Source organism: Macaca thibetana, chromosome 18, assembly GCF_024542745.1.
Source record: "Macaca thibetana thibetana isolate TM-01 chromosome 18, ASM2454274v1, whole genome shotgun sequence".
Taxonomy (NCBI): Eukaryota; Metazoa; Chordata; class Mammalia; order Primates; family Cercopithecidae; genus Macaca; species Macaca thibetana.
In genome coordinates this window covers 37,569,991-37,591,143 of record NC_065595.1, presented here as the reverse complement: position 1 = coordinate 37,591,143, position 21,153 = coordinate 37,569,991, and the positions used below count along the sequence as shown (strand labels likewise).

The 21,153-nt window shown below is 36.4% G+C and overlaps 1 protein-coding gene across 1 annotated transcript in view; it reads right to left on the bottom strand.

Annotated features, from left to right (window-relative positions):
• The window catches only part of RIT2 (Ras like without CAAX 2), a 392,076-nt gene extending 379,106 nt beyond the window's left edge, over window positions 1-12,970 (bottom strand). Inside the window, exon 1 of the mRNA XM_050767592.1 lies at window positions 12,473-12,970. Within this exon, the coding sequence (XP_050623549.1) occupies window positions 12,473-12,575 (103 nt within the window). The 5' untranslated portion in view covers window positions 12,576-12,970. The remainder of the gene's footprint in view (window positions 1-12,472) is intronic.
• Between the last annotated feature and the right edge of the window lie 8,183 nt (window positions 12,971-21,153).

Sequence of the window (21,153 nt, the reverse complement as noted above, 5' to 3'; positions counted from 1 at the left end):
TGATGGATGAACTTCCTGTGGTCTATTTGTGTTTCTGAACATCTTAAACACTGGGTGGGCTTATTCGCCTTCAAATCCGTTGTCACCAAAGACTGTTAACGCTGGCCTGAGTCTAGGTTGTTCCCAAGCCACACCCTTACCCTATACTCACATACCTGCCTCTTCTCTCTTGGTGCCAGTTTCTTTCTCTATTATTCATGGCTCTATTGTGAACTTTTAGGATATTGCTTAGTTTTATTTTAATACATATGCTTGGTGTCTTACTCTCTGAATTTCCTCAAAGATGAAAGAAGGGTATTATGTTTATAAATATTTTTGAAGCTTTACTCCCATAAGTATCATGGGAAAAGGAAGACAATATAAAATCTATTTCCTACTCTTTATGAATTTGCTATTAAAACAGGAAAATTAAATATAAAGAGATAACAAATTAAATACAAATTCAAAATTTAAATAACATCTAAGACCACAAGCCAGATGCTCAAGGAACCTGAATAATTGTAAATAGTTATTGGAAGGGATAATAATCAGAAAGAATTTTAAGTGTTATAAAGAAGAGAGAAGATATTAGACTGGAGTAGACAGGGAAGATATTAAAGAGCAAGAAGTACTTGTGCGGAATCTGAAAGGAGAGATCAAATTGAACAAATTGAGGCAAAGAGGAGAGAGCTTATTTTAAAATAACTTTGTAAAGAATACAAGAAAAAAGTCCTAAGAATTTGGGTAACAAAAAGCAAAATAGTTTGTCTAGAAGACAGATGACAGTGATAGAAGGACATATCTGGGTCTATTTCAATTCTAAAACGATGATGTTGGAATAAAGTAAGATATCTTAGTTGTTAGAGGAGGAGAAGAATCAAAAGGGTATTTCAGGACAAACTGACAGTGGTATGAAGATCAGGTAAGAGTGAGATAAGAGGATTTAAAAGATGATAGAAGAAATCCCACTACTGGGTATTTATCTAAAGAAAAGGGAGTCAGTATATCAAAAGGATACTTACACCCCCAAGTTTATTGCACTACTATGCCCAATAACTGAGATACGGAATACACCTGAATGCCCATCAACAGATAAATGGATAAAGGAAATGTCATATGCATACACATGGAATGCTATTCAGACATGAAAAAAGAATGAAATCCTGTCATTTGCCGCAACATGGATGAACTTGGAAGACATTACGTTAAGTAAACTAAATCAGGCATAGAAAGATAAATATCAAAAGTTCTCACTTGTAAGTGAAATCTAAAGAAGTTGATATCATAGAAGTAGAACTGTGGTCATTAGAGACTGGGAAGAGAGAGGGAGGGTAGGATGGGGAGAGTTTGGTTAACAGATGCAAAATCACAGTTAGATGGGAGGAATGAGTTCTGGTGTTTCACAGCGCTGTATAATGAATGTGGTTGGCTATAATTTATTGTGTATTTTCCAAAAGTTAGAGAGGATTTTAATGCTCACAGCACAAAGAAGTAATAAATGTTTGAGGTGATAGATATCCTAACTACCATTACTTGATCATTACACATTGTACACACCTATCAAAATAACACATAAATACATATGACTATTACTTGTCAACTAAAAATGAAAGAGGAAAATAAAAGACGCTGAGGTGTTCCAGAATTCTGTTACTCAGAATTTGCCCATATAAAATCCCTAATGTTTTTCCACTGATTTCAGTCCTAAGATAATGATGTTGGAATAAAGTAAGATATATTTCTAAACAGTAAATAAATAAATAAATAAATAAAATAGGCAAGAACCAATTAGCTAAGGTTTTTATAATTTCAAATAAAAGATGTGTCCTTTTTGCTACTAAATAAAGAGCCTGATTTCTTCAATTAAACAAAAATCTGTATCCATGTAGCTTATTATTAGCTTTTCCTGCAACCATTAAATATGACTCTTTCCCTTTAAATGTTCAGTGTTGCTAATATGGACAATGGAAGACATGTCATATTACTCTAATTTTATTAAAACAATACACATATTGGAAAAATTAATTTCAGTCTCGATTCAGGCAGAGGTATGCTCTGTTAAAAGCCATAGCCCCTCTCATCAGGCCCTTTGTGGGCTACTGTAGCAGGCAATTGTCCTCCAATCCTTTCTCTAACAGGCGGTGTACTCTGTGTGTGTCTGTGTGTGTGTGTGTGTGTGTGCATGCGCACACGCGTGTGTGTGTGTTTGTGTGTGGTATGGGTCAATTAGGACGAATAAAGGGATTGTTTACTAAGGTAAGAAGTAAACCACTGTTATTACTGTCACTGAAATTACCACTCAAGAGACCAAAGCAGAAACTAATCAATATAAGGATCTAGAGAGCAAGAACAGGAATAGAGCAGGTGCATATACAATGGCAGTTTTACAATATTCAACACAAATTGTATTTTCCTAGGACCTGTCTGAAAGATGTGTCACTACTCTTCCCTATATTACAGAGGTAAACTGCCTTAGGTGGAGGCATGGAAAGAAGGAGGAAGGAAGGAAAAAAAAAAAGGGGGGGGAGGGAGGAAGGGAGGAAGACAGGAAGGGAGGAAGGGAGGGAGAGAGGGAGGGAACGAGTGGTTTTAATGAAGGTGTAATATTGGGCACTATGATCTATAGTTTTTATTTAATATTTTCCAATGTCACCTACCCAGCAATTCTCTGAGGATATTTTAATTAAAGCCTTTAATGAGGAAAACGGGGACTCAGCAAGCTTAAGTGACCTGTGCAACGTCAAGTGCTATTAAGGGTAAATAATTAAAAACAAAGCTATCCATTTATGTTATAAACATTGTCCCACAGTTTGTGCCAGGCTATGTCATTAATATCCTGAGTATGAACTGTTTTCATAGTTATTATTGTCATCCCCATTTTACAGATGAGAAAAGACAAATATGGATTTCCTAGGTTACCCAAACCCCCAGTTCACATCATTATGTCATCACTTCTGTGGTAGGCCTTCATTCTACAGATCAAAGGTTGATCAAAAGAATGCATGATGAGGAGCACAGTGCACAATGGTTAAGGGCCTCAGCTCTGGCAGTGACTGAATTCTGTGTAGTCACCTCAGGCTCTGGGTTCCTGAGTGAATTACTCACCGTCTTCAAGCTTTACTATTCTCATCTATTAACTAGGGATATTAACCACATCCACACTGCTGGGTTTACTGAGATTTAATAAATTAAAATATTTAGTGCATTTTGAAAAGGATCAGGTATATGCAAAACTAAGAAATGTTCACTTTTATTTTGCCATTCATTGCAGGAAGAAATTGAAAGAATAATAATTTGGACGAAACAAGAAACATTCCTCTTTTGTGAATGCACACAGATGTGTGAACACAAACACGCTTTATTGCTCATTTTAAAGCATATTAAGAGGAACTGTGAACTGGTAAAGTGTCTAAGGACTTCTGATTCATTCAATAAGTAACTACCCAAACATTGACTTTCACATATCCAAGAAATCTTCTGATAAAGGACTTCCGTCATCCACCACCACAACAACTTCTCTAACTATAATAGTTAAAAATCTTTATTCGGTGTTCCATTGTTAAGACCACAAATTATCTACACTATCTCATTTCAGTTCAATTAAAGATTTTTTCCTGGGACTCCAAATCTAGTTTTCTCTCTGATTTCCTTTTCAATGCAACATCTCCAGGCAGGCCCCATCCCCCACTGCCCCTTCAGCTTTACATCCTTCACGCATACTTTGACGAGAATCAGGTTTCTATCTGCCCAATACACTTGGCAGTGGCAGGATGCTGAAGTGCTTGGAGTGTATGGGGACTAGAACTATCAATATTCTCATGCTGACGTTGTGGTGCTAGCTGAAGTAGAATTATAGTAGGCAGAAAGGATAGAAATGATGGTCTGGCAGAGTGACTAGCAATGGCACTTAACTGGTCCCTGCTGAGCAACGAGAAGGACGGATGGCACTGTTTGGTCAGGGTCACCAGAAAACTGGTATTTATGAGCAAAGCCCAAGTGATTGAGTTGATATCATTGATGGGCTTTGCAAACAGCCAGAGTCATTGATAAGAGTGCACCTTGCAGGTGTGTGAGCAGTACAGAGGACCACCGTCTGTCAGTGTGTACAGTTGCAATCCCACCACACTGCAAACACACATACACACAGAAATAATCAGTCATAGACAGCAGCTTGATCTCCAGTGAGATTTTATGCTGGTTTATGGGAGGCGACATGGCCTATTGGAAAAATTCATGCTCCAGAAAGGAGACTCTAGTCCCAATGCTACAGATGAACAGCTGAACATTGTATGGTAGGTCATTCTAACTTCCTAAGCCATAGTTCTCATTGCTTCCAAAATACCTCCCATACATCTCTATCATTGACTCACAAGTCAGTTTATACATCTTGTTTGTTACCCTGGTGGACAGAGCAGAGGCTGTGTCTAACTCTTGGTCATATCTGTGGGCTTTTCACAGGTCTAGGTGCATGTGCGTGCATGCATGGTTGTGCGAGCGCACACACACACACACACACACACAAACACTTTTTTGTCAATTTCTATTAATTATTCCCAAATGTATATGTTTAAAGAAAATATGCTTCCCTAAGTAAATCAGCACCTAATTTCAAAAATCTGTGTGGTTTATTCAGCACCCTGTTTACTTTCTTTGTTAGCATGATCCCAGGTTTCAATAAATTTCTATAATTACTGGGTTGCTTGGTTTTCTCAAGTTGAAAGGAATTGTCACCTTCTCTCTATGTGGTTGAGGCCCCCAGGGGTCTCTGAATAGACAAGAATAAACCAGTCTTTGGTATCTCCACGCTAAAATGTTTAGTCAGAGCTCCTCATGCCACCCACTACCCCATCTAATAAGGGTAGCACTCTCCATTGTTTGTGTAGAAAATTAAAAATACTAAAATATTTTCATATGGATGATTTTGTGTGGTGTTTAAAATACATGTATGAAAATGCAGCTGAAGTTAGAACTCAGGTTCACAGCATCACGTCTTCAAAAAATAAAAACTTTCAGGTGAGAAAATAAAAATAATGTAAACATCGAACTTAGACATCCATATGTAGGCACATTAGGTTCATCATTTAATATCTATGTGCCTCGGGCCATATTACGTGTGTGTGTGTGTGTGTGTGTGTGTGTGTGTGTGTACCTCAGTTTTCTCATTTATAAAATGCAGACAGTAATGCTTTCCTCACAAGATGAAGGCAGGGCAAGGGGTATAGGAAGGCAGGGGAATGTGACAGACCATCAGCCATCAGAACACCAAAGTAAATGCGTGAACGTAAGGAGCCTAGCAACATGTGGGCTCATTGAGGGACCATTACATGCTCGTTTATCTCCAGTCATAGATGGGGCAGACATATCATATAGTACTCATATAGAGCTGTAGTAACTCTCTTTCTTCAATTTAAAATCTACAGAGCACATATAATCTTGGAGATGTTGTCAATCACAGCCTTTTATCGCTTGAATTCTGTTTTCAATCATCACTTGAGTGAGTAGATACCAATTTACTCTTTTGCTGAGCCTTATTTAGACCTCTTGTCCAGTGCTTCCTGACAGTATTGCAGTGAGTGATGGTCTGCAGTATAACTGAGGTGGTAACAATTAAGGGTGAGAACAGAAGGCACTGGAATCTTAAAATCTTTTTACTTTGCCCTTGTTTATTTTTTTTCTTTTGCCTTGCAGTGCACAGGGTTAGGATAACGCATGGCCATGATGTGACAATTGTTCAGCTTTGTCAGATTCAAAGTTCTGTTAATGAAGTACAACACAGAGGCTCTGGGACATGAATTATGCACTTGGTTGATTGCCTTGATTTAATTTATCAGATAAAGGCTCAACTTCCTACCTGCTTTCCTAATTCACTGAGGTGGAAGGAATTGGTTGTGTGTTGCTTTCTGCTTACCTCAGAAATATTGTTACTGCTTTCTCTTTATAAAATCCTGGTACATGGCTCACGCCTGTAACCCCAGCACTTTGGGAGGCCGAGGCAGGCGGATCACGAGGTCAGGAGATCGAGACTATCCTGGCTAACACGGTGAAACCCCGTCTCTACTAAAAAATACAAAAACTTAGCCGGGCACCGTGGCGGGCGCCTGTAGTCCCAGCTACTCAGGAGGCTGAGGCAGGAGAATGGCGTGAACCCGGGAGGCGGAGCTTGCAGTGAGCCGAGATCCAGCCACTGCACTCCAGCCTGGGCCACAGAGCCAGACTTGGCCTCCAAAAAATAAATAAATAAATAAAATAAAATAAAACAAAATAAAATCCTGGTACATGAAACTGAATTTACAGAGGCAACAAATTGCAAATGGCCGTGGGAGAGAATATGTTTGTTTATTTTACAAACGAGTTTTTTCTTCACAAAGAATTCACAATAGAAACATTTTAATAAATTCTGAGTTCCGTAATCCTTTTGGTGTTTTCAGTTTATTTGTTTTGGTCAACTTTTTCACAGTTAACTAAGGCATCTATTGAGCAAATCTCAAAAGATATTTTTTCAACTACCCCTTAAGGACACTACATTATCAAGATCCTGCCATTAAAAATTGTAAGCCTTCACATCCCTTTGTGCCCCTGTATACACTGTTTATGTTCAATTCTCTTCCTCGTATCTCCCTATACTTTTCCTCTTCTGCATCAAAAAAATTCTCCTCATCCTTTAAGACACAATTTAAATATCATCTATGCTGTCATATCTTCTCAACTTTCACATCTCTTATAGCCATCCCTTATCCTGAGTTTCCAAAGCTCTTACATTAGAAGCCTAATATAAACTTATTGTTTTGTATTACACGTTACAGCAAAGTTTCCACCATGAGATGGTGCACCCCCAGAGGTCAGGAATCACCTGAAATCACAGTTATGAATAACACCCCCTCCCTTCTCAATGACTTGCATAATGTTTTCGTACATATTTCACACTTGAAGATGTATGTTAAGACAACATTTCACCAAATAATTCCAAGATGTGTCCTAGGGACCAGAGAAGGACATTCAGTTCTCATCTGACATTGGGAACCTTTCTCTAATTTTCCCACACAACTTGATAGAAGAACAGCTTAGATTTAGAAAGCCTGAGTTCATGTCCAGTCCTTACTTTCTGACTTTCCCACTTCCGTTACTCTTAGACAAAATCTTTTGATATTTCTGTGCTCAGATACCTCTCCTACTTGCTTTCTTATTTTATGATCAAATAAGATCATACTACAGAATAGGTAAAATGTTATTTTTACCCCAATTTTATGCAATAATATCTTATTTTGCAAAATATGATCATTATGAATCTTAAATTCTTTAAATCTGAAAACGTGATTATTATCGTAAGTGTATGCCTGTATACACATATCTCCTGTACTCCATAAATACATATACATATACCTACTAGGAAATCATAAAAATAAAAAAAGCAATAAAATACATATCTACTAACTTAGCATAAATCCCAAATGCAGGCATTTTCCAAAATACCTGGAAAATAAGATATTATTATTATTGAATAAAATCTATTGAATAATTTGATTCTGAACTTGGAGAACCAGATATGAAGCCAATGAAGGCAATATTTCATCATGCTCTGACACTGAGGAACAGTCTTGCTGTTTCAAACCACAGTGACAAAGGTCAATATTTAAAACTCGTAAGGATTGTTTAGACTCCATAAAACTTTAAAACTGTAACCATGAGATAATTTTTATTTTTTTTACTTTTTTGAGGGTAGGTGAGTGGATGGGCAGTGGAACAAAATGAGAAGGATAAAAGAACATACTGAACTTTATTGGATAATTGGTCTTTTTTTGCTGTTTTCTTTTGTTTTTAGTTGTAATCACCGTACATATAAGTTTCTATTTTACTGTCATTTATTGTTATTTCACTGAATGTGTGTATATTTATATGTGTGTTGTTTCTTAAGTAGTTTTCTTATCATGAATCTTAACTTCATTATTTTTTAAATAAACTTTATTGTGTATATTTAAAGTATACAATATGATGTTGTGAGATAAGTATAGACAGTAAAGTATTTACTCTAGGAAAACAAATTAGCATATCCATCATTTCACACAGCTACATTTTATAGGGGGTGGTAGTAAGAGCAGCTAAAATCTACTAATTTATGCAGCACTATTAACAATAATCAAGATTTGGAAGCAACCTAAGTGTCCATCAACAGAAGAATGAATAAAAGAAACATGGTACATATACACAATGGAATACTATTCAGCTATGAAAAATAATGAGAGCCAGTCATTTGCAACGGCATGCATGGAAATGGAGATCATTATGTTAAGTGAAATAAGCCAGACACAGAAGGACAAACTTTGCATGTTCTCATTCATTTGTGGAAGTTAAAAATTAAAACAATTTAGTTCATGGAGGTAATAGAACGATGGCTACCAGAGGCTGGAAAGGGTAGTAGGAGGAGGGAGTGGAGATGGTTAATGGGTACAAAATTGTGGTTAGATGGAATGAATAAGATATAACATTTGATAGCACAACAGGGTTATTATTGTCACCAATAAATTATTGTGCATTTTAAAGTAACAAAAAAAAGCATAATGAAAGATTTATAACACAAAGAAATGATGAACGCTTGAAGTGATGGATACCCCATACCCTGATGTGATTATTACACACTGTATGCCTGTATCCAAATATCTCATGTACTCCATAAATATATATATATAAATATATACACCTACCATGTACAAACAAAAATAAAAAAATAAAATCTACTAATTAGCATAAATTCCAAATAAAATATTATTACCTATAGTCCTCATCCTATACATTAGATCTCTATATTTGTTCCTCCTAAACGTCTGCTACTTTGTATACGTATCTGTTACTTTGTATAGTGCAGTTTTGATTCAGCTCACTCTGTGTGAAAATTGGGGAGTGATGGAAAAGCAGCTTCAGTGGTGTCAGAAGGACTGGATTCTGGATCTGACTCTGCCACTGCTGTATAAATGACCTTTGCAGGTCTCTTCGACTCTCAGTGCCTCAGTTTGGCCATGGTCCATATAATTCTTGTGTATCCCTGTTTTCTCTGCAGTTAGTAACACTCTTTGACAATATTACATATAATTTTAATTATAAAAATATAAATATAAATTATATATTTATACAGAAGTGTTATGCATAGTGTCCAATTAGGTTAAAGATTAAAGAGGCATAGATGTATAAATCAAAGTGATAGCCTACACGGTTAAGATCTCTTCTAAATATAACATTCGAGACCTAGGAAATGCATTACCAATGGATCTGTTTTCTTCTTAATAGTGAGTGATGCAACTCTGTGTTCTTCTCAGAGCATTAAACATAACGTAGTAGAGTTAGATAAAACATCGCCGAACTCTAAATTATTATCCCCATGACCAGGCACAAGTCATTTTTCTGACTTCTGTTTTTCTCATCTGTGAAATAGAAATACCGACTCTGACTGTGGTTAGGACTGAGTATAAGCATGAAATACATGTAACCCATGCCTGCCATGCAATGGGGGCTTCATAAATGTCTATGTCTTTCATTTTTCCTCTCTATAGTAACTAGCATAGGACTGTGCATAATACGTGCTCAGTAAACTTTATTGATTACTTGTGGTTTAAAATTCCTCACATAAAGTACATTCATTACCTGACATATTTTCAATCTTGTGGCAATTCCTATTTCAGTAAAGTTGCAAATTCTTTAAAAGTTTATATTCAAAAAATATTTTGGTAAAACCTGGATAAAAACATTTCTCAGGCCAGGCACAATGGCTCATGCCTATAACCCCAGCACTCTGGGGGGCTGAAGTAGCAGCATTGCTTGAGGCCAGAAGTTTGAGACCAGCCTGGGCAACAGAGTGAGAACCCATCTCTACAAAAAGAAAAAAGAATAAATATTAATACACATAGAAAATCTCCAAGATTTTAAAAATTATAGTCACCGTAAATTGAGTTTTTAATCCATGTTTAAGGCTGACTTGGACTTGACTCTCAGAATTGGAAACAGAAAGCAGCTTGATGTACCTTCTTTAGTTTCTTCAGAAGAGCAGATCTCTTCTGCAAATCTCTTCACACAACCCATGGTAATGGGGTTATACAATCCCTTCATATACCTCTGTTGATCTAAGTCTTCAATATGAAAAGTAGCTTTTAAAACATATTTTAAAGACATGATCATGCAACTGCACCCCAGCCTAGGCTTAAATGAAATAAAATAAACAATGTATATTTTTAGTTCATTTGAAAGCAAATATTTTAACCTTCAATAGAAGGTTAATATTGAGAATCAGTGCTTGAGTGTTTATATTCTGATGTAATAACATCAGATAAGTCACAGAGGAAAAGTCCAAGGACCGGATGATTTTATCACTGTGATTTCAAACATTTAGTCATAAGGACAGCATTTTTCAGGTGTGAAACTGTAGTATGAGAAATATTCTCTGGTGTAGTAGCCAAGGTTGCCATTTATATGTAATCAATACAACGGAACTGTTTACACCCTTTATCCTTAACTTTCTCTGAGAATGAGCCTGTCATTCCTGTCTTTTCATTTCACTGGAAAAGTTTTGTTCAAGTACTTAATTATGAATTGAATTCTATTGTACAAAGCAAAGATGAGAGCAAGACAGGCCACTCTGTAGGCCATGTGTCACATTGAAAATCCATAGTCATTGGAACAGTAACAATGATCAGTCAGCACAAATAATACTTGGGAGAGATCAAAATAGAAGACAAAACATCACCACTATAATATCAGCAATATCACAAGAAAAGTACGTTGCTGAAGGATGTTCCTGTCCAAAAACTCTTTCTCCAAGTTTCATTACCATGGAATAAAATGAAGTAGGCTAAAAACCAGTCACTCTGTCCCCACATCCCCCAAGCTCCTGGTGAAAAAGCAAATACCTAACCAGCAGACAGAAGCAATACGGAGGCACATTATTGCGACTATTTCAGCATCTCCCTGACCTCAAAAGCTTCTGGTGGCATTTAATGTGAATTGACCTTTTGCTGGTTTTTTTTTTTTTTTTTTTTGATCTGTTTTTCTCTCTTCTTCAGTATTTTATTCTCACATTGCTTATTTCTTTCTTCCTCACTGTATCCGACTGGATTCTTAAAAAGTATAACTTCATTTTATATAGATCATGTTGTCTGTATCCTTCTTCCATCCCTTCCTCTTTCCTTAAATCCTCCTCTATTTTGATTCCTTCCTTCTCAAATCATTACAGTTAGAGGAGAAAGCTGTGTAAAAATTCCTCATTTATACACAATTGCAAAGCTTTTCTTTCACAGTTTTGCCTCCCCAGGAGAGATGAATAATTTTTTTCACTCTGATTTGAATTTTGCTACTGACCACATTCAGATGTACCTAGTTCTTTTATCTTTTATGAGAATTCTCTTTTGTAGGGGAGAAGAGGTAGGGGTGCTGAATTTTATGTTTCTTGCTATCTTTAACTTTGCTGTCCACTAAAGTCATAATCTCCTTCCTCTTCCTTCACTGTTCAGTTTTCTTATCCCTTGTGGACCCATCCACCAAAGTTGTCAGCTTTTTGGTTTCTTCTGCCAAAAATGTTGTCTTCAACTTTTAATTTTTTTGTCAACACTAAAACTATTGAATTGTCCATACTAACTATAATATTTCTTCTGTCTTTTAGCATTCCCAAAGATATATTCCCAGTGGAGATATTTCATATTTATATAAAAAGCCGTATTTATTTATTTTCTAGTCACAGCCATAGCTCCGAGCTATCTAACATTTGATCAGCCTGAAAAACTACTATGTATCTATTTTTTAATTTTTTTTATATTTGGCCTTTTAGGCTCCTCGAGAATCCCAACAACTGACACTTCTTTATGTACCAAAACAAATTTATTATTCTTCATCTCTATTATCACCTCATCTTTCTCCTTTAATTGACCATGAAGTTTAGTTTGCTCACCCTGCACAGGACTCACAATGGATATCATTCCATAAATCACTGCCACTTCCAAAAACCAACTTTCTTTCTGATATTCAAAGCCCACACACACTATGTCAGACTATAGATGAGGAAAAAGAACCTCCTAATGAAAGAAACAAACACAACAATCAACACTGATCATCCTGAGTATATGTCTGTGTTTGTAACTGTTTAATTGCATTTTCATAGCACTTCTTTCTTTATTTGAAGATTTTTGAGAATAGGAGCACATTTTTCTCATGCCATGACAATTTCATACATATTTTTATTATTAAAAAAGACCTATACACTAAAAGCAAATATCACCCAGCATGAAATCAAAGAAAACAATTATCCTCTTAAAGTTCTGTGGATCATCACTGGCTATCTGCATTCTCCTGACTCATCAGCATAGGTTTAACAGTCCTGACACTTTGGAGCATCCTGCCAGATGCTCAACTGCCACAGTTCACCTCTAACAGCATCAGCAATATCATTCTTGTTTCACTCTATAGAGTTGTCTCTATAGAGGCCCCTCCTTCCCCAGCATTTGGTGTGAAAACTTACCGCTTTTACCAACTCCCCCTGCTCCCAGCATTACCACCTTGTACTCTCTGGACCCGCCTGATGCGCTGCCCGGGGAGCAGCTGGCTTCATTTTCTACCTCCATCTTACCCGAGGGACTGGAGGAAAAAAAGAAGGAGAAAGTCACCCGTGTCAGGTGCTTGCTCGAATATTAAGCAACTCTAAAACTGTGTCAAAGCAAAGGTTTTAGTACGAGGTAAGAACCATCAGCGTCGGGCTGGCTGCTGGTCCTCCGCTCGAGCGGGTCTCATAGCAACCACTTCAATTGCTTCCAATAAAAATCTGGCTTTTGCATCCCCCACCCTTCCTTCCGATCCTTCACTCTTTCACGTCTCCTACAATCTCTCTCTCTCTCTCTCTCTCTCTCTCTCTCTCTCTCTCTAATTCTTATTTCCTCCCTCATCTGATTCTTTCTGCATTTCCCTTCCTCGCTGTCTCTCTCCTTTCTCTTTCCTGCCTACCTCCTGCACAGTCACAGCTGTTAGTGGCACACACACATTCGACCCCTTTTCAGACTGGGCTGCTAGAATGGAGTGAATCTGAGACCTCACAGGAGTTGCTATGTCTCACAGGATGACTTCTGTAGGTACAAATTCAAAGATACTATTTTCTTTTAAGGATTTCTTCTGCTTATAGTCTTGCATTTTATCACTCTTCTATTGCAGTTTTCATTATGGGAAAATGGAAAAGCAAAACAAAAACAAAACAGAACAGTAACTCAGGGCTCATCAGGATGGATCTTCAGTGATATTGAAATAAAGCCGGCTAACAGGAATTGTTCAGCTCACTAGACAGTTGCAGGTTTAACATAGGGAGGTAATTGAATTAGATCATTGTCATGTTTGGACAAGGCTCATGCTTGTTTACATTACATTAAGTTATTAGAAACAACCTAAATCACAAGGACTTTATCAAGCATGAAAGAGATAATTGATAAATATTTTTACTGACAACTATACTAGCATAAAAGATTGTAGAAGAATTTTTTAAATGTCTAAATTATTATTCCCTGTTTGAATTCTTACAAAGCTTTTGCGGTCTTTGTTTTTCTCTAAAGAACTTCTAAACTACAGAGGGTTTAGAATGTTTTCAATAATTCCTAATTATCATAATAAGATCCTGTCTTTCAATCAACATGATGATGTCCAACATGTTTATTGTCTATTTTCTAAAGCTTGAATCCTTACTAGATGCAGACAAGTGTTTGGTGTGCATAGGCTTGTCTTTCTATCTAGATTTTACGCTCCCCTAGGAAAGGAACTGTATTTAATCTATTTCTTGTGATTCTATAGTGTGTGCACTGAGTAGGCACTCGATATATACTTGCTGGTTTGTGGAAAGGCTTCAGATTGTTATAGCCAAGAGCACAGGCTCTTGAGCCAGATTGCCTGTGTTCAAATCTGGGCTTAGCCACTTACCAGCTATATGACCTTGGGAAAATTCCTTCACCTCTCTGTGTCTCAATTTCTTTATCACTGAATAGTTAATTAAAACTCTACTTTATTAACTCATTACGTCAGTTAATATTTATATAGTGTTTAAAACTGTGTCTGACAGGTGATAAGTACCACACAGGTATATGATATGAAGATTATGTTATTATTTTGAATCTGTGCTGCTGTTAGTCTACTGTTTATAAACACTCGCCCAAGAAGAGAAGATTATCTTTTCATGTGTTTATTGGCCATCTGTATATCTTCTTTGCCAAAGTATCTGTTCAAGTCTTTTGCTTATTTTTATACCAAGGTGTTTATTTCCTTATTGCATTTTGAGAATTCTTTATATATTCTGGATATAAGTCCTTTATCATATAAATATTCTGCAAATATTTTCCTCTAGCATGTGGTTTTTCTTAACAGTATCTTTCAAAGATCAGCAATTTTCAACTTTTAATGAGTCCAATTTGTAAACTCTTTCTTTTACCGATCATCCATCAGGTTTTAAATGAAACTTTGTCCAATTATTTTATTCCCACTTTTTCTATATTTTTTACTCTTTGATTGTGAATTCACTCAATGTCATAGGTCTTATTTATCATCTTTCTATAGGTAACTGCCAAATTTGTAATTCTGGACCCAATTTTTTCTTTGAGCTGCAGAATTTATTCTAACTGTTTCTTGGTTGTCTCCATCAAACCCTGATTATACCTTAACCTCAGTATGTCCAGTGGTACAGCACCCTCATCCTCACTAAACAAAGTCAACAGTGTTCTCTACCTTTGTAGGGAGCATTACCACCCTCCAGGTCCTCGCTTTAGATTTACCTCTTCTAGTATTTGACCTCCTTAACTGAAGCAGCTCTTTAACTTTTTCTCCCTGAATCCAAGTTCTCTGCCCTTTGTTCCTTTTCACGGCCCTCAGTTCATCCTATACATTGACATCAGAGAAATCCACATAAAGTGTCAACTTGACAAACCCTGTTGTAAACATATTCATATATCAAATGCCTAAAAAATGCAACCCAGTAACTCAGGATGGCACATGGAGACACAAAGCCTTTGTTCCAGTCTCCTGTTCCAATGCAGCCCTCGCCCTCCCTACAATAGAGTCAGTCAAAGGACGCTACCCACCTTTCTTCCAACAAAACTATGATTTCCGTGATTGAGTTTCATAAAGAACTGGGACTATAATTATCCTGCAATTATTTAATTGAAACTTTATTCCTCAATGAAGTGGTATATGTAAACAATAGCATTTAGCTTCAAGGTCTGGGATTTTTTGTTCGTTTGTTTCTAGTTGTGTTGCTGAAATTCTTGTGACCTTGAGCAAATCATGTGCCTCTCTAGCTATTCCACCATCTGTTACTCTGTTTTCCACATCAGCCATTCTGATTTGGTGAGAAAGCACAGAAATTGTCATGCCGGCTGTGTCCTTGGTTCTGTTCTTTACTTACCATATATTTTAATGTTGATTAAGGGAAAAGAATGCATGGAAATGTCCCTTCATGATAAGTAGGTGAGTGCCTTTCCAAATAATAGACACTGTGAGATGTGAAAAGGACATATAGGTAGTGAATTGGCTTACTTCGCAATTGTTAATGTATCTGCCCGTATTCCTCCTATAAAAAGTAGTAGGTTTTTTCTTTTTCTCATATTTACATGGAAAAAAAAACATGAAGTACAGGGAAACTTTCCTAGATATAAAGCCCCCTTTCTTTATCTCTTCTTTGAAATTCAAAGGCACTCCGCCCTAGATCCTTCTCCTGAAGTACTAAGGGCCAGAAAAACTTCTGATTGATAATGCAGAATTTTGAAGCATTCTGGTGCTAATGTTTTTCAGTTTTATTCAGTGACTTTTGTGAGTTTGCATTTCTCCTCCCTTGCCTTGACTAGTACACCCAAAAGTCTGTGTTGTGTGTTTTTGTGTGTTTGTGTGTGTGTTTGTGTGTGGTGGTATATCTCCTAGTTGTATAAATGATGATTGAATAGAGTCCTTAAGTAACCCAAATCATTTCCTAACAGATGATTTTGCACTTGAAAACATTATTAAATGATCAGAGTTTGCATTCAGTTCCTCTACCCTTCCCTGGAAGTTGCCATTCTTTTTGGATGGCGTATCATTTCCTTTGAGTGCTGGTCTCCATTAAATTAAGATGCAGATGTTCAGTGTTCATTCAGAGCCACTCAACTCCCTAAGCAGGCCCAAGCCCGCTCCACCTTGCCTCTGTGTGCTACTGCTGCTCACCATTCCAGTCTTTCTCAGAGGACAAAAGGGGAAGCTAATTTAACAAGCAATTCCCTCAAAAGCAATGTATTTGCTTTTATTTATATTGATACAGTTCTAAACTCCCTTAAAAACTGCCAAGGCATCCAGTCACTCTGATAGGAATATAGGGGAGAAGTTTGGAGTTTTGAGAGTTATTTTCTCACCTTTCTGGTTATTGGTAGGTAATTTTTCATGCCATTGTATGCAAAGCCACCTTTCTTTTCATTCTAATTTATTGTATGTTTTACAATGACTTATTTACATTGCAGTCCACCTTACTAAGATGTTAAGACCTCGTCTGCATTCAACATTAACTCTCTAGGATGTTTCAGTGTCAACAAACACAAGTTCAACAAAATGAGTTTTAAAGACCTAATTAGCTTTTATTTGTAATTCATGAACCAGGCGTCATCCAGTCCACAAAATAGACAAAAGGTCCAGTGGGCATGGCAGTCTAGTCACTTTCTGTAAAGCAGGTTGACCAAACACAAGAAAACAGAGTAGAGCAAAAGCACATTAAATAATATCAAGTTCTTCAGGTTACTATTACCAGATAAAGCAGAGGGGATTTTCTTACCATCCTGGGTCAGGTTAACTGAACCCCTTTTGATTGGTTGATGTGAATCTCCTGCTTTGTTTTTTTTGTTTGTTTTGTTTTTAAATTGGCAGCTTGAAGATTTGATTATCAACTTTCTCCTGGTTTCTTGGAAGGTCAGATCTTACAAAGCTGTTTAGCTTAGGTTTTGGTATGGTAACGTGAAAGTTTAGCATAAGTGACTCCATTTTGCATTGGACTGCTGGGGCCAAGTGTAGGGCCTCAGTCCAGATCAATGGGCTGTCATAAATTTTATTCAATAGCACTGTGCCTGGCATATGCTAGATGACTAACACATTTTTGTTAAATGAAGGAATTTATTGTACCAACTGAGTGACCATATATTGCTGCTGTTAATTAAATTAACCTTTCAAAGTGTGTAATTTACTATGAATACTCTAATAAAAAGACAAATCAACTTAGTTGATAATCTCTGAATAAATGAATGTTTGGCATGCATATTCTCACCATGAAGTGTAAGACTATTGTACAAACTGGAAATATCAAAGCCAAAGCATGAAGAAGAAAGAGCTGATTTTGTAAATAAAGAGCAGAGCACAGACTTCTTTGCCACACACTGACCTACTCACATTCAGTAAAACTCAAAGTCAGTGTGAATACTTCGGTTTGCGGAACTTTTACCCCGAAGGCTTACTTTAGAAAAAAGGAACTTACATGTAATCTAAGTGACTTGCGTATATTTATTCAACATGTATTCATTTATTAAACGTAGATTAATTTGCTCACTGTCAAATTCATTCATTCCACAACTGTGTTCAGCCTTTCAGAAAAACAAAGGAAAACACAATATAGTTCATGAGTTCAAAATTATTATAGCCTGGTGTGGGAAAAAAGGCAGCTGTCCACTAGGCCTTGGAATAAGCCAGTATATGGCAAGTCATTGAATAGATAAATGGGCAGAGTATGGCAGGTTGGTGGCAGAAGGGGAGACTGACTCCAAGTAGGAAGACAAAGTGAGGTGTCAACAAAGAGGACTGCCTTGGGCTAGGACTTAAAGTAAATATCCGAAGTAGGAGATTACAAAAGCAAGAGTGTTCAAAGTTTAGAAAATAAAATGTATTTGGTAAATTATAAGTTGAAAACATAACTGATGCAAAAGAACATAGGAACATATTCCAAAACTGGATTATAGATGAATCACAGAGAGTTAAATTATAGCATATAGAGCTTGGATTTTGTTGTTTGTATGTTTGTTTTTTACCTCTTTTCTTTAAGCAAAGCACAAAACCAACTGTGAAGTAGAACAGCGAATAACACAGGTTTCTGATTAGAGAAAAATCAAGGTCTGGCTCGAGTTTACTTTTTATCCATTAAACCTTTTTGACTTTCTCAAATAGCAGTGAGTTGGAACTCAGCTAAATTTCTATAATATTTATTATTGTTTAGTCATTAGTTTGACACTTAGCATTCCGTCATTTTCTAAATTACAACCTATTTGAAAGGAGCCCCTGTTCCATTTTACTGTATATTTTTTATGGTCTTAGGTCCAGGCCCTGATGTAAATGATAAATAAAAAATTGTTCAGACTTTTTTTATCAATATACTTCATAGTAATATCTGATATGGATACTACTGATTATAATTTTTTCATCTTCAGTCAGTCAAAGTTGACTTTTACAATGTAAATGAAATAATATTAGGCTAAGGCTACAGTGAAACATAGACAAGCTAAAGATGTGAATATTTAAACCCTATAAAAACAAAATTACTTTATAGTGGTAAATTTCAGAGAAATATCCTGCAAATTTCCATCTGCATTTTATTGCTCAGAGATTTCAATCATTTTTTACTTTCCTCTGTTTATGACAATTATAATTAATGTCTGCATTAATGACTGAGGTCATGTAAGATTCTGCAATATAATGTCCAAGATATGTTTAATTTTATTCAGCATAATTTTGATATAATCTGTTTGTTATAGTTTCATCTTGTAGTAAATGCCATCAGTTATCAATTTGAGTTGTTAAATATTAGAATGTATTATTGTGTTCAAAGTCTGGATAAGGAGTTACTATAGCTACCTCAGTGCACAAAATGGCTAAATATGTAACCAAGTTTTTAATATTGTGTTTGAATAATTTTATATTCCACTGCAAATACTACCACAGAGCCCTGCTATTAACATTAAAATAATTGTTTTCTAGTTTAAAAGTTAAGACAATATTACATTTTTACCAATGTTATTTGTGAGACTGCTTTAATTTCTACTGAGAGATAAGAAATTAAAATTAGAGGATGTCTTAGATACATTTAGTATAGCCTTTCATCTGAGAAAATACCCCATAATCAATAATTATTGATCTATGCTTTGAATACTGAGTATAAGAAATTCACTACATTATAAAATTGCCCAGTGTGATCTCCTATGATAGTGAAAAACCTCAGATTTTAGATTAAAGGAAGCCTCATTATGGACTGACCTCTCTTACCAATTTACTAACAGTATTATAATGAACAAATATTTTCATCTCTCAGAGCTTTATTGTCTTTACCTTCAAAACAGAAACCTAACATAGGGAGTTTTTGTGAAATTCAAATGAGATGATGTAAACTCAGTGTCTGGGAACACCATCCACAGCAAACAATTAGATATTAGAAAGTTCACATGAAGCACTCTCTAGACTAAAAACACAAAATTAGCTGGGTGTAGTCTAATCCCAGTAACTCAGAAGGCTGAGGCATAAGAAGTCCTTGACCCTGGGAGGAGGAGTTTTCAGTGAGCCCATCTTGCACTTCAGCCTGGGCAAAAAGCACAAAACTCCATTTAAAAAAAAGAAAAAAGGAAGGAAGGAAGGAAGGAAGGAAGGAGAGAGGAAAGAAAGAGAGAGAAAGAGAAAAGAAAGAGAGAGAAAGTTCACTCATTTGTCAAGTACCTTTCAAGTAAGAGAGAAATGGAGCTGGGGGTCTTGGTTATTCCTGTCCCATGAAATTTGGAAACTGTGTTGAGTCTGGGACAAGTCAGTGTGGGAAACGCACAATCTTTTCCAGAAGCATGGAGGAAAGGACAGGTAATGCTCAACATTATTATGTCTAGTAGGTGCTAAGTACAGAAGGGTGGCAGAAGAGAAATCTCGAAAGACAGCTTAGAAGTAAACTATGATAGTTTTTTGTTTGTTTTTGTTTTCGATTCTGAGAATTTTGGAATTACACACCAGGTGATGTGAAGCCAAAGATGGCTTTTAAGCAGAAATGTAATATGAATAGGTTGGTGTTTTACAAAACTTACAAAGCTCTCTCTAGAGGTAATGTGAAGAGGGGATTACAATGAGGAGAAGCTAGGCAGCAATAGAATGTCTGGGTGGTTCTTTTGGTTCTGTGCAGAAAAAAGATCATAATCTGAACTAGGTTAATTAGGTCCATGGCTGAGGAACTGTGAAGGTAAATGTGACCCATGTCACATGACTGGAGAAAAATTGGCAGGTGGTGGTAATGCCTGGGACACACGGACTAAGAAAGGAACAGGAATCAAAGACAGCTGAGGTTTTCTGTTTAGATTACTGGTTACCATAGACAGGTAATAGTATCACTTCCAAGGTATCTCAAGGTACAGAATTGGCTGAAGTAGACAGGGAGATGTCCAACAATCCAATTTTGTTTGTATTAAGATTGATGTGCATGGCTGGGCATGGTGGCTCATGCCTGAATCCCAGCACTTTCGGAGGCGGAGGCAGGCAGATCATTTGAGGTGAGGAGTTCCAGACCAGCCTGGCCAACATGACAAAATCCTGTCTTTACTAAAAGTGAACAAAGTAGCCAGTAGCCAGGTGTGTGATGCACGCCTGTAATTCCAGCTACTCTGGAGGCTAAGGTATGAGAATCACTTGAACCCAGGAGGCAGAGATTGCAGTGAGCTGAAATCATGCCACTGCACTTCAGGCTAAGTGACCCAGCAAGCCCATCTCAAAAAAAAAAAAAAAAAAAAAAAAAAAGAAAGAAAGAAAGATAAATAAATAAATAAAAATAAATAAAATTGATATGCTTTTGGAATATCTCATTAAATGTATAAAGAAAGCAGTTTCAAACCATGGATTTGCAGTTCAGAAGAGAGGTTGAGACTTATGGATAAGAGATCTTCAGTTTATTCGTGGTAAATGAAAACACAAAAAGAGATGAGATTATCTATGGAGTGCTTGCTCTAGAAAGAGGAGAGATCTAAACATGCCTTTATGAATGGAGAGATTAACTAAAATTGACCAAGGTAATATTTTCTGTGTTCTCTCTTCAAGGTGCTTTGCTAAGAAATTTTTTGTGCTTTTTTTTTTTTTTTTTTTTTTTTTTTTTTTTTTTTTTTTTTTTTGAGACAGGGTCTCATTGTGTTACCCAGGCTGAAGTACAGTGCATGA